At 41.5% G+C, this 15,041-nt stretch overlaps 1 protein-coding gene across 1 annotated transcript in view; it reads left to right on the top strand.

Annotated features, from left to right (window-relative positions):
- The window catches only part of ptpn22 (protein tyrosine phosphatase non-receptor type 22), a 63,771-nt gene that overhangs the window by 19,685 nt on the left and 29,045 nt on the right, over window positions 1–15,041 (top strand). Inside the window, exons 3-6 of the mRNA XM_037683807.1 lie at window positions 1,812–1,920; window positions 7,554–7,630; window positions 7,746–7,841; window positions 7,934–7,972. Coding sequence (XP_037539735.1) covers window positions 1,812–1,920; window positions 7,554–7,630; window positions 7,746–7,841; window positions 7,934–7,972 — 321 coding nt within the window. The remainder of the gene's footprint in view (window positions 1–1,811; window positions 1,921–7,553; window positions 7,631–7,745; window positions 7,842–7,933; window positions 7,973–15,041) is intronic.

The raw sequence follows: 15,041 nt of genomic DNA, 5'->3' as shown, positions 1-15,041 counted from the left end.
AGAGGCTGGTTTCTCTGCACCACTGGGTTGTGGAAGGAGCTCTGGATGATTTTTGAGATTATGTAGCTTTCTGTAGTTCAAACTACTCAACAAACTTGTGCAGAAAAAACATGTTAAAATCTAGTTGTTAAAAATAAAAGGTTGTCTGAAAATAGGTACTCTAGGTACTGTGAAAATCGGCTTGAGTAATTTTGACCTTTTTAGTATTATCTTCTGTAAACAAGTTATTTTCTTGTTTCAAATAAATAATGTATTTTGCACGAGATAAGTAAAATATTCTACATATTCTACTACTGGTTCTCTTTCAATTCTATAGATTTTATCAACTTCAGCTTCCCGTTAGCTAATTTCGTTCTTTCCCTTGCCTAAAATGTATTACAGTGGCATTACTGAAGCACTTCACCACTCGCTCCCCACGAGATCGGATGCTTCTCTCCCTCCCTCTTCGCTTTGCTTTGCTGCTCTGTCTGTCTGTGAAATTGCTGTGAGACTCTCTTGCATTTCTTCCGAACCATAATTATGGACTTGTTTTGACCAGTTGGTCCCTCATCTCAATTTACAACATTTCTTCAAAGAGAAGACGGGCTTTGGGCAAGCCGATTTACCCTGTTGGCACGTACGCAGCTGGAGATCTCATCGACTGGAAAACTTGATGATGTGTCTATCTCTGCTGCCATCTGTGGATTTTAAGGACGCATATTTAATTGGATTTTCGATAACTGGTTCCTGCTTTTTGGATTCAGCTGGTGCTGGTTTTATCTACAATCAAGGAAGTCGTCAGCAACAAATTTGGACCCGATCACGCTGCTTGCCTTTTTGATGGCTTGGTTCATGTCTGGAGTACCCGGACTCAAATGCTTTGGGCTGAATGGATCAGATCTTGGGGATTTTTACTCGGACACGTTTCCATCGGTGTTGGCCATGTTAATTTGGACATTTCGGAACCGAGTGGACCAACACAGACTCAAGGTTGATGTCATTAAGTTCTGCCTGTCCCCAAAACAACTGTGCGTTTATCTAAATTTTGGTCGCCTTGGTTGTCCTTGAAGGCCATGTTATCTAAAGTCGCCTGGAGAAAATGTGATCTGACGCTCACCACCCCCTCCCTGAGGAATTTCCAACTGATAACCAGATGAAACCCCGCTGAAAAAACTTTGTCATCATTTCAGGACTCTGGATTCTTATAGAAGTTATCCTTGGCCATTTCTTAACATACGTCGAGAATGTTTATGGATCTCACTAGAGGACATTGACTGATTACAGTGACCTCGAGAGCATCTGTAGGCGTTGTTGACCGGTCTCGTCTCTTCCTTCTTCCTGCTCTGCTCTGCAGAATGTCTACGTAAATATGTGCTTGTTTGTACAAAGTGTTTTTTCAATATTAGGGGTTTTTCTCAGCCAATAAAAAAGTCTGATAGGAATTTTTTTCGCCTCCAATTCCTACATGTGTCCAGTTAACCACTGTTTTTGTCTGTCCAAACAGGAACAGGTCTCACTTGTAAATGAGTCTTCGAGGCTCAATGTGATTTATCTGTTTAAATAAAGGTTGAATAAATGAAAAAAAAAAATTAGAACTACATGTACTTTTTATCCTTTTTGTTCTTGTTTGCACTCCCTTAATTTGGGGCATTGTAATGTGTAACAGTAGTGGTATAAAATGTAAGAACATGTTACTGTGTAACTATTAGCATTTCCATTATATTTATGTACGATTGCAAAAGTCAGCTCACAATTTTACACTTACAGTGCATATAATAATGACATTGCACTTACAAAGTACAACAATTTTTTTTTAATTTTGTGTTTTGCAGAAGTTAAAAACACAGTCAACAAAGTATCGCATTGACAAGACGTTCTCCACCAAGACAGCAGAAAAGCAGGAAAACATCAAGAAGAACCGATACAAGGACATTGTTCCCTGTAAGTTTTGCTGACTGTAGATTTTGAAAATATGTGGTTTGGGAATTGTGCCCTTTCTACAGCAGATAATGATCATCCCTAAGTCTAGCTGTGAAGAAATATCAGACATAAATAATCAAACATAAAAGACTGTGGTATTTGAAAGCACGACCACATCACAACCACTCCAAAGAAAAAATGTTTTGGATATAACTGCCATTCCCTGAAGAACAACAAGATACAACTCATGAATTATAGGATATCATGCCCCACATGTCCTGACCAAAGACCCCTTTAGGCAAGTGGCATGTTGACAAGTGACAGACCCTGCCTACACTACCTGTCCATCCTCACCATCATTTCTCAGTTTGATAGCCATTCTTCAGAGCCCAGTAGAGCAGCAGGGCAACCACGTGTTATACCTCATTCCTCTTCTTCAGGGAACAGAAGTTATTTGCATACTCTTAAGCTTCCTTTCAGTCAGTTCACACACACACACACACACACACACACACACACACACACACACACACACACAAACACCACTGCTTAAAGGCTTGCCATTTGTAAGCAAGGCTTCTAGTGGAGCAGACTCTTGAGCTGTGGACTGTCACCATCACAGCAATGGGAGGCCTTTAGCTAAGAAGCAGTACCTTTTAGCAGGTAGGCATGCACCTTCCACAGTTTTGGGTGTGGATTAAATGAGTGAAGAGATCCCAATGGACAGGCTGCCAGGGGTCTGCTGCCAGCAGAAGGATTATGTCAGCATACCATGACATTGCTGGCCATAAAGGTTCAGTATCACATCCACCTCCAGCAGACTGTTTTTTCTCTGTTATAAACAAGAACATAGGGCATCCACAAAGCAGACTACAGGTCCTTCTCAAAAAATTAGCATATTGTGATAAAGGTAATTATTTTCCTGAATGTAATGATAAAAATGAAACTTTCATATATTTCAGATTCATTGCACACCAACTGAAATATTCCAGGTCTTTAATTGTTTTAATACTGATGATTATGGCATACAGCTCATGAAAACCCAAAATGCCTGTCCCAAAAAATTAGCATATTTCATCCCACCAATGAAAGACAAGTGTTTTTAATACAAAAAACACCAACCTTCAAATAATCATGTTCAGTTATGCACTCAATACTTGGTCGGGAATCCTTTTGCATGAATGACTGCTTCAATGCGGCGTGGCATGGAGGCAATCAGCCTGTGGCACTGCTGAGGTGTTATGGAGGCCCAGGATGCTTCGATAGCGGCCTTAAGCTCATCCAGAGTGTTGGGTCTTGCGTCTCTCAACTTTCTCTTCACAATATCCCACAGGTTCTCTATGGGGTTCAGGTCAGGAGAGTTGGCAGGCCAATTGAGCACAGTAATACCATGGTCAGTAAACCATTTACCAGTGGTTTTGGCACTGTGAGCAGGTGCCAGGTCGTGCTGAAAAATGAAATCTTCATCTCCATAAAGCTTTTCAGCAGATGGAAGCATGAAGTGCTCCAAAATCTCCTGATAGCTAGCTGCATTGACCCTGCCCTTGATAAAACACAGTGGACCAACACCAGCAGCTGACATGGCACCCCAGACCATCACTGACTGTGGGTGCTTCACACTAGACTTCTGGCATTTTGGCATTTCCTTCTCCTCAGTCTTCCTCCAGACTCTGGCACCCTGATTTCCGAATGACATGCAAAATTTGCTTTCATTCGAAAAAAGTACTTTGGACCACTGAGCAACAGTCCAGTGCTGCTTCTCTGTAGACCAGGTCAGGCGCTTCTGCCGCTGTTTCTGGTTCAAAAGTGGCTTGACCTGGGGAATGCGGCACCTGTAGCCCATTTCCTGTACACGCCTGTGCATGGTGGCTCTGGATGTTTCTACTCCAGACTCAGTCCACTGCTTCCACAGGTCCCCCAAGGTCTGAAATCAGCCCTTCTCCTCCTCCTCAGGGTCCGGTCACCTCTTCTCGTTGTGCAGCGTTTTCTGCCACACTTTTCCCTTCCCACAGACTTCCCACTGAGGTGCCTTGATACAGCACTCTGGGAACAGCCTATTGTTCAGCAATTTCTTTCTGTGTCTTACCCTCTTGCTTGAGGGTGTCAATGATGGCCTTCTGGACAGCAGTCAGGTCAGCAGTCTTACCCATGATTGTGGTTTTGAGTAATGAACAAGGCTGGGAGTTTTTAAAAGCCTCAGGAATCTTTTGCAGGTGTTTAGAGTTACGTCGTTGATTCAGATGGTTAGGTTAATAGCTTGTTTAGAGAACCTTTTCATGATATGCTATTTTTTTGGGACAGGCGTTTTGGGTTTTCATGAGCTGTATGCCATAATCATCAGTATTAAAACAATTAAAGACCTGAAATATTTCAGTTGGTGTGCAATGAATCTGAAATATATGAAAGTTTCATTTTTATCATTACATTATGGAAAATAATGACCTTTATCACAATATGCTAATTTTTTGAGATGGACCTGTACATCTGAGCCATTACTAAAGGGATAAAACCTGCATTCTTTCATCAGAGATCTGCCTTTGAACAGCAAACCTCCCCCATATTCAGTCATCCGGGGACATGAATGGCCATGATAAACAAAAAATGTTTGTTGCACCACTGCAAGAGAGAATGAGTCCCTCCCTGTAAATTTGCAGTTGAACATGTTGGCCTGTCAGAACCCAGCAAAAACACTACAGAACCAGCAAGACTGCTAATGGCTTTAAGTAGTTTATGTGGAGCTCGAACTGTGCTTGCATCCAAACCCATCTCACTGCCATTGCTTGCATGTTTCCATGTACAGTGAGAGCAAGTCCAGTTCTAAAACAGTTGCATTTGCAGCAGGCCAAGTGGTTCTACTGCAACCATGGAAACTATCATGCTGTAAAATCATCTGCAAATGCAGTTTGTGTCCCAGCTGAAATTGAGTGAGGCAGCCGTGCTCTGTGCTCTGAGAGAAGAGTTCTGCTCGACAGATAGCTTTATTCAGGTCTCTCTTGTAAATGAGTCCTCGGGGCTCAATGGGATTTACCTGTCTAAATAAAGGTTGAATGAATTGGCCCAAGGAATGAAAACTGATTCAGGATTAGGGAGATTTTCTGTAAATTTATCTAAAAACATGGAGCTTGACTGTGTGAAAGAACCTGAGACAGATGCTCTGTTGTCTGCTCTCTGGAGCTGGCTTTCAAAGCCCAGTCCTCCAGATAATCCAAAAAACAGACACCATTTTGCCTGAGGTGGGCTAATGCTGCCCCCACACATTTTGTAAAAGTGTGCCGTGTGAGAGAAAGATTACAGGGCAGGACTAGGTATTCATAAACAATGCCCTCAGAAGCAAACCTGCCTGTAGTCTGGGTAATAAGTGAAAGTTAACAAGTAAGATCAATTGTTGCTAACGAATCACCCGGTCTGATGGCATTCATAAGCTGCTTGATTCTGACATTGAATTTAAAAACATTCTGAATTTGTCCATTCAAGTTTATTTGCTTAACACTCTTAAGTCAAAAATCAAAGTTCAATACACCGGTGCAACAAAATAATATCTGTGCCAACCTTTGTTCATTACACAAATATCTCATTTTGCTAATAACACGTTCATTTCCATCCTAAGAATCTTGGTTGCTTCACCTCTTGCAGCAGTGTTTACCACAAGGAAGAAGCAGGGCTAACCAGTACCACTGCAACAGTGTTTTTCCACCAAAGTCATCAGTGTGTACGTACACAAGAGGAGTAGATGTGCTACCATGTGGCTGACCTGTAGCACTGTTGGCAATGCAAACTAACTACAAGAGAGATCAGAATTATTTGACTGTTGCCTGCAGTCTTTTGATTGACATTTTCACAGAAAATGCATTCTTCATTGAAATATTTGGAAAGTTTACACAAACATTTTTAAGAATTACTGTGCCCTAGGAAACATCCACCCATCCATTGTCTTTTACCCGCTTCTTCCATTTTGGGTCATGGGGGTCGCCGGTGCCCATGTTGTCCAGCAATCACTGTGCGAGGGGCGGGGTACACCCTGGACGGGTTGCAAGTCCATCACAGGGCCACATGGAGACAAACGAGACAAACAACCATTCACTCTCTAGCACACCTATGGACAATTTAGATTTACCAGTCAGCCTAACATACATGTTTTTGGCCTGTGGGAGGAAGCCGGAGTACCCGGAGAAAACCCACGCATGCACGGAGAGAACATGCAAACTCCACCCAGAAAGGCCCGTGGACTGGGATTTGAACCAAGGACCTGCTCGCTGAGAGGCAGCAGCTCTACCAGTTGCACCACCGTGCTGCCCCTTATGAAACATTTAATTACAAAAGTAGGTTTTTTTTTTTGTTTGTTTTTGGTGCAAAAATTGTGTGAATAAGGAAATTGTGCTTAGAAGACTGTGGGGAAAAATGCAGTCTATTGGGACTGAGACCCTGAACAAAACTAACAAGACACCCTTTGGGCAGCAACCAATGATAGGTTGTTATGTCTCCCTGTATGTTCCACATCTAAGACGGTGTCGATACGCTGTCTCACTGAAGGTATAAAGGGTAGCATATGCTTCATGCTGAATGGGTTGGCCATAATCTTGTGTCTGTACTGGTAAGAGTTTCAGCTTGCAAGCAGTACAAAGGTAAAAGACAAATCATCCTGACCTGCTGGCTCAGCCGCCACGATACCAACCAAACTAAGATTTACTGTTGTCCTCTGACAGACCATGGACATTAAGGGGCAATGTCCAGTATATCCTTATTTCCCTAATGGGGGTCTAGTCAAAACTGAAGAAAAGCAGCATCCTCTTACTTTTTGTCTTACTAAACTCTGTGATGAGTACTGTGATCTCACCAGCTGGTAGTTGGGACTCAGACCAAACAAAACTAGGTTGCCCAATTCAGAAAGAAGTGAGTCTTGCTTTTAGTAACTTTCTCTAAAAACTGAACTTGCCTGTCTACGGTTGAGCATCAAACCGGTGACAGAATGCTCATGGTTTGAGCTCCACTGACGTCCTCCAGAAATAAATAATCCCCATTCAGCAAGGTCAGCACAAGGCTTGTTCTGCAGAATAAGCCTTGTGCTGACCTTTCTCGTAAAGTAAGAAGCTGTACTTATAGAGGACAGGATGAACAGTGAACTTCCACTTTACATTTATTAGCTTTATTCTCATTCCAAACCACAAGAGCAAAATGGAGTAAAAGGGATACACAAGATTAGCGCTTCTTGGGCAGGCGCATAACCAGCAGGCTGTAAGTGCCTACATTCAACTAAAGCAGTTAAAAGCTAATTTTAAACAGCCTTTTCAAACACAAAACTAACTAACAGTAGCAGTTATATAAAGTTGGCAGCTCCACACGACATTTTTGAATTGATAAAGCCTTCCGGATGGGAAACAAAATGTCTTCAGCTTCAGAATAGGAGCTCAGTTTTTTTTAAACCTTTTTTTTAGATAACAGTAGCTTGTTAGCCTCACACCAGCCTTGTAATGGTGTATTAAACACATCAACTATACCTGTAAGAACCGGAAAAATACATATATTTACGTATTTTACTGTATTTTCCGTTTCTGTTTTGAGCTGTTGAAATTATAATTGCAAAAGTTTTTTTTTACTCTGTAAACCTTTACATTTTACCAAAGCTTCATACTGTAACATGTTTTTCTCCTTTTTAGTCGACCATACAAGAGTAAAGCTCACACTCCGTTCTTCTAAAATAGACACAGACTACATCAATGCCAGTTTCATCAAGGTAAACTGAGAATACTCTACTATATATCTTTAAAAAAAAAACAAAAAAAACAACCAACATGTAGCTAACAATTTATAATTTAACAACTTGACTTTAAGTTGTGTTTTGTGTACAGGGGGTCTCAGGATCCAAAGCATATATTGCTACTCAAGGTCCGCTGCCTCACACAGTGGTGGACTTTTTAAGGATGCTTTGGGAATATGATGTTCAGGTAGGGCTGCCTGTAATCAGTTTGTCTGCCAATGAATTGGTTTTATTTTGGTCCAATTGAACTCCTCAAATTTCTTTACTTTTTTACTCTAGATCATAGTGATGTCCTGTCGAGAATTTGAGATGGGAAAGGTAACACTGCTGCTCTGCTTTAGTGTGTAAAATGTGTGTTTTTGCATTTGTGTAAGAATTTACATCCCAGTTACAAGAATTAAAATGTTATATAAAATGTAAATAAAAACAGAATGCAATGATTTACATATATAATAAACCCATATGTATCCACATTGAAACATAGTAAATATATCAAATATTTAGAGTAAAATATTGTACCATTTCTTGGAATAAAGTAGATGAGTTTGAATTTTTGTCAAGATCTTTGTTGTTATTGTTTTTGGAAGATTTATGTTTATAATGCCACCAGAGTTCATTTCTACTCAGTCAGTTTTCTGCTCCTCAGTCCTGCCACTCCCTCTCACACCTGTTCCCTGTGATCATCAGTCTGACCTGTCTCCACTTACCTCTTCAGTCCCAGACTTCCTAAGCGCATATTCCCAGTTCATCTGCAGTCTGGCATCGTGCTTCATGCCGTGTCCAGTTCTCCTCCATGTCCCTCTAGTTTCTGTTTGTGTTTGCTGCCACATCGACCCTTTGTTTGTTGCTTTGGTTTATATCTCTATTAAAGTTTAAACTTTTACCAAATCCTCTTATTGGACTGCATCCTGGGTCCATCTCTTCTTCTTTTGGGACATAAATGACGGCAACACATTTTTAAAAAGTTAAGACTGTGCCACATTTACCAATGCCTGTTAACATTTTTAACAAAAATGTCTAGGAGCCATTTGGAGTTTTTAGAGGAAATGTTCCCTATTCTTGTCTCGTAGGATTCTAGATTGACAGATGTTGTTTTGTTTGTTGCCCATGGCACAGGCATTAATGCACCCCTATACCAAGCAGGATTTTGGTCTGAATCAATAACAGCCTGAATGGTCTTTCTCCTCTTTAGTACAAAAGACGTGGTGTGTTCTCCAAAAAGAATTTTGATTCATCCGACCGCAAAAGTTTCTACCTCGCTTCATGCCATTTTACATGAGTTTATCAGGATTTATCCCCAGCAGGTGCTCTTTGGAGTATACTAGGGGTGTAACGGTACACGTGGGTGTATTGAACCGTTTCAGTACAGCATGTTCGGTTCGGTCCACGTGCGTACAGTTTCGGTTATTTTTTCACTGATTAAAATTTATTAACAAGAGAATATGCGCCACGGAACTAAAGTTCCTACACGTATTTCAGCATAGCACTATTCTCTTGCAGCACGCTTAGCATTAGCAGCCTAGCATCTCGTTGCGGTCTCCTGTTTGGGAACGTTATAGTTATGGCTTTCTTGTTAGAACTTAACAATGGGAAAAGACAAGTGCAAATACAAAGCTTTGTGTCGACGTTGTTTCACGGAAATTGGATCTGCACCAGGCAACACGTCTAAGTTGTTAACGCACTTGAAACGACATCATTCGAATGTGAATGTCTCTTCTACAGAATAACAGCTTGATTGGTGCAAAGACCGATAACAGCAGCATTTAAACACAACCTTTATCAGGTAATTCAGATCGGTCCAGAGCAATAAGACAAGCTGTAGGAGTTTTGAAAGCTGTGGATCTACGTCCGAATGATGTTGATGCACCGGATTTAAGCACAAAATTCTTGAGCCCCTCTGCCTACGACATCCCATCACGTCAACACTTCAGTCAAAAAGTTGTAGCAGCACTTTATGAAAAAGCTTTAAAATGAATATTGTCAACAAGCCCTGGAGCCCAGATTTAAACAAAGCTCTGCCCTGATGATGATAAGTGAGGATATTCAACCACCTCATATGATGACCATGCAAAGTGAGGCATTATTGTATTATTGTGATCTAATTAACTTTTTTAATTTAAAATTATAATCTTATTAACACATTTTTTTTTTTTTTTTAAATCTCTGTTGTTTGCAGTCTGAGGATGATAGCAGCTGAGTCTTCTTAATCCACCCGATCACCTCCAGCTTAGAAGTCTGTAATGATTGAACTTGTTCACTTGGCATATTTTCAAAATAAACATTTTGTAAGTCTTTATTTGGGCCTTTTTTGTACCGAAAATTAACCGAACCGAGCCCTCCTTGAAACTGAACCGAACTGAAATGTGATTTTAGCGTACCGTTACACCCCTACAATATACTGTAAATATTCTGTGAGAAAAAGACTGTCTCAAGGTATATCGGCGAGATCCGATATCTCACATCTTGTTAAAGTATAGTAGAGCCTTTAGCCCAGAGAAGACAGTGGTGTTGCTACATGGTGTTCGCACATGGCTCATTTGCATGATAGAGCTTTAACCTGCGTTTTTGGATGACACACTAAACTGTATTTACAAACAATGATTTGTGGAAGTGTTCATGAGCCTTTGCTTAGTGATAAAAAAAAGAAAAAAAAGAATTAGATCTGTTTATAGGGCAGCGCCACTTGATGATCTGAAGATGACAGACTTTCAGTTTAGTTAGTATCATGATTTACACCATTGCCACTCAGAGTAGACAAACTGACAACAAGAGAGATAACCATAAAAAGGTTAGTGAGCTATACAGAGACCAGAGCCAAGGGAGTACAAGTTGCTCTCTATTTGATTGCATCACATTTTGACAGCTGATTCCTACTTCAGCATCCAAAGATGACTCTGATGATGAAAAGCTGTTTCGTCTCACTGACCATCCCGTTTCTTCGGCAAGTAGCAGATGGGGCAGAAGCCTGCAAGTGTCTCCCAATCAAAATTCAGCAGGGTTATTGCAGATCAGATGTTGTTCTCAATGCAGTAGTCTCTGGAAGTCAGATGGTTGAAACTGGGAATGACACCTTCGGAAACGCTATCAAGAGCATTGAATATGACATCCGAGTGACTGAAGTGTATAAAGGCCCTATTGATATTAATCCTGTCTACACTTCTCCCTCCTCTGCATCATGTGGAGCCACTGGACACTGGAGACGAACTGTATTTTATCACGGGCAAACTGGAAGATGGGAAAGTGCATATCTCGCATTGTGACTTCATTGAGCTGTGGGAAGACTTGAGTATTGGCCAGAAGCTGAAACTGTTTTAGGGGCGGCTGTGGCTGAGTGGTTAGAGCAGTCGTCCTCCAATGCGAGAGTTGGGGGTTCGAATCCACCAGCAGTCACATGCCGAAGTGTCCCTGGGCAAGACACTGAACCCCTCATAGCCTCCAATGTGTGTCCCATTGGTGTTTGAATGTGATAAAACTCTGATCAGTCTCTTTAGAATGATTTGTTCAATTAGCTTTGTAGAGATCTAGTAGAGTGCTGTGTGAATGGGTAAATGAGGACACAGATCGTAGTGTAAAGCGCTTTGAGTATCTTGAAATAAGAAAGGCGCTATATAAGTACAGTCCATTTTATTTACTGTGAAGGGATAAAAGAAAACTGGAACTTTGTAATGAATCTGTAGAGAAGTGGATGGAAAGGTAAGTATCGCAGAAATGGGTGTTGAACAGTTCTTGGTAGTCAGAATGTATCCTTGTTTGTCTTAGTTGTAGGTGATGAGCAGAGGGAGTAGGATTCCAACAGGTGATGGAACAGAACAGATGAAGTCAGTATTGGTTTGTAGGAGAGTGGCAGGACTGAAACTCAGAAGCTGACCCAGTTAGAGGACAAGGGATCTCTGAGAATACACAATGAACAAGATGGCACAAGTCACAGCTAGCCATCTGCCATTTATGCTCTGCTTGTTTTTTGCTGTTTGTTTGAATTTTATTTTCTGCTTTGACACCTCTGCTTGTCTATGATCACACAACTCGTCTCAACCTCCATCATTTTAAGTTGCCAGTAGCCATCTGGTTTTAGAAATTATTAATCAAGATTAACTCTTCATAAAAAATCTGTTTTGGCAGGACGCAGACTGATGAAGTCTTCCAGATGGAAGACGAAACGTTTCTCTCTTAAAGAAACTGGTCCAGATGAAATGATTTAACCATTTTTTAACCTACCTGGATGATTGAGCCTACAAACCTTTTTATTACCTCTTCATCGTCATACATACTGGACTGTCTGTGTTGTACGCCCTGCGCTTTTCAACCTCTAAGACGCCTGAGGAGACACGGAAAGTGGGGAGAATTTTTGGTAAGAATCAAAGGATATCTCATGTCATCTGGCAACAATTTTGGTTTCTCTCACTTCATATGAGCAACTATCTGTATGAATGGAGACATTAAATCTGTGACTCCATCCCTTCATTTGGACTTTTCCTCAGACTGGCGATGGGAAAGGATTCTAAATGTGGCACAAACTTCAGGAATCTTCACCAGCGGGTGCGTGCACCTGCTCCATTCAACTAGGATCAGACTCTCCGAGTAGCCTTACTTAACACTAGGTCCATAACCAATAAGACTTTTATTCTGAATGACATTTTTACCTCCCAATAATTGGATTTTATGTTCTTGACAGAAACTTGGCTTCATGTTGGTGAGACACCTCCATTTTCTGATCTTCTCCCTCCTGACTGTACTTTCTTTAGCTCTCCTTGGACCACAGGTAAAGGATTCGCCTCTATTTTAAAATCCAGTTTTAACTGCCGGCTGATTCCCATTCATTTTTGTAGAGGCAGGGCAGCCGGCTTGGGACCCGAGAGTCCCAGGTTCGATCCCCAGTCACTGCACATCACGTGGCGTCTCTGGGCAGCACGTCTAATCCCCAAAAATGTCCCCCGGGCGCTTTCAATAGCTGCCCACTGCACCACCTGGTGGTGGATGGGTTAAATGCAGAGACTAATTTTGCCATTGTATGGAAACATACAGTGCTGACATTGTGATGACATTATTATTATTATTATTATTATTTTTACCTGAGTTTTGAGCTCCAGATGGTAGAGATGAACTTCTTTCCTGTTTTACTCTGCGCCACAATCTACCAACCACCTAAAAACAGCAAGGATTTTATTAAAGATTTTACTGATTTTAAGACGGGACTTATGTTGAGCTTTGACCGTCTTTTAATAGTTGGTGAGTTTAACATTCATGCCTGCTGTGAGGCTGGACCTATGGTCAAAGATTTTTTGAACATTGACTCTTTTAATCTCAAGCAGTCCGTGACAGATGCTAATCCTGGAAAAGGACACACGCTGGATCTTGTGCTGTCTTATGGAATAAACGTCAATTGTGGAAATCTTTGGAACTCATCAAATCATCTACCAGTTCTGTTCAATGTGGGGATCTCTGCTATTGAACTAGACCATCTGTGCAATCTGCACGTGCAATTAGTTCAAATGTGCTGCATTTCTCCACTGGTTTAAAAGACCGTTTCCTGCAACCCTCAGTTCTGCTGTGTCCACTGTGGATGACTTTACTGATCTTTTTAGCTCTACTGACATTCTGAACTCTGTTGTTCCATCTAAAAATCAAATGAACAAAGTCTCCATCTCAGCCATGGCTGAACGAATCCACCCACGCACTCAGACGTCAGGACTGACAAGCTGAGAGGAAATGGAGTAAGGACAGACTGCAGGTTTCCCTGGACATCTTTAAAGACATGCTGGTGAAGATTCTCAGTCATCCAGGACATGATGAATTCAAAAAGCGTTCAATACAAAAACAACTGGACTTTATTTGTAACGGAAGACGTTTCGCTCCTCATCCGAGGAGCTTTCTCAATTCAATGAGCAGTGAGTGAGAGATTCAGGTTATAAGGCTGAGTGAGATAAGACACACACACATGTATAGATTTGACAAGTCACACCTCCACACCTTAACAGTAGGGGGCTTTTTAAAGTCTTTGTTACTCTAATTCACAGATGAGACCCCTCTGTTCCCATCAGGTGTAAAAACTGGCTGGGAATCAGTCTTAAAGTTGCATTATAGGTTTTTTAATGTGGAAATCTGAGGCCTCCTCTTCTGTTAAGAGACGGCTTTTCTCTTTTAATATAAATTGCTTCCTTCACCCCCCTCTCAAACCATCTGTGTTCTCGGTCCAAAATGTGCACATTTTGGTCCTCAAAAGAGTGTCCCTTCTCTGTGAGGTGGAGGTGAACAACTGAATCTTGTCCTGAAGAGCTGGATCTCCTGTGTTGAGCCATGCGTCTGTGAAGAGGCTGTTTAGTTTCTCCAATGTAGAGGTCTGGACAGTCCTCGCTGCATTGGACCGCATACACTACACCACTCTTTGTGTATGGGTGTTTTGTCCTTAGGGTGGACCAGCCTCTGAGAGTCCTGCTGGGTTTGAAATGTACTGGGATGTTGTTTGTTGAAAATCCTTCTGAATTTCTCTGATACCTGAGCAACGTAAGGGATGACAATGTTTTTCCGTCTGTTGTTCTCCTTTTTCTGTTTATTAGTGTGCTTTGTAGATTTCCTCGCTGACTTGACAAAAGTCCAGTTAGGATATCCACATGTTTGGAGAGCTTCTTGAATGTGTTTCTGTTCCTTTTCCTTCCCTTCTGTCTTCATGGAGACGCGTTCGGCCCGATGCTGTAAAGTTCTGATGACAGTTTGTGTTCCAGTGGATGGTGGGAGTCAAACAGAAGATACTGGTCTGTGTGGGCTGGTTTTCTGTAAACTTCAATGTTGAGGCTGTCCTCTCTTTCCATCTGAACCAAACAGTCCAAAAAGGCAGCTTGTTGTTGTTTGCATCCTCTCTGGTGAACTTGATGTTATCGACAGAGTTAATGTGTCTGGTGAACGCTTCTATTTCCTTAGCTTGGATTTTGACCCAGGTGTCATCCACAAATCGGAACCAATGGCTTGGCGTTGTTCCCTCATAGGAGTTTAGGGCTCTCTGTTCCACTTCCTCCATGTAGAGATTGGCAACAATGGGTGACACTGGAGAGCCCATGGCACAGCCGTGCTTCTGTCTGTAAAAAAACTGTCATTGCACTTGAAATAAGTGGTGGAGAGGCAGAGATCCAACAGGGTGCAGATCTGGTCCGGGGTGAAGTTGGTCCTGTTGATTAAGTCCTTGTCTTGTAGAAATTGTTTTCTGACGGTTTCTATTGCTTCAGAGATGGCTATGCATGTGAAAAGATAAGTCACATCATACGATACAAGGGTTTCTCCTGGGGTTAGTTTCAGATGTTGAACTTTGTTAGCAAAATCAATAGAATGAAGTCAAATGAAATCAAACGTTCTCTGTTACAAATAAAGTCCAGTTGTTTTTGTATTGAATGCTTTT

This window comes from Nematolebias whitei, chromosome 11 (genome assembly GCF_014905685.2).
Source record: "Nematolebias whitei isolate Nwh7 chromosome 11, NemWhi1, whole genome shotgun sequence".
Lineage (NCBI taxonomy): Eukaryota > Metazoa > Chordata > Actinopteri > Cyprinodontiformes > Rivulidae > Nematolebias > Nematolebias whitei.
The sequence above is the reverse complement of the archived record's forward strand: the minus strand, read 5'-3'. Positions and strand labels throughout refer to the sequence as shown.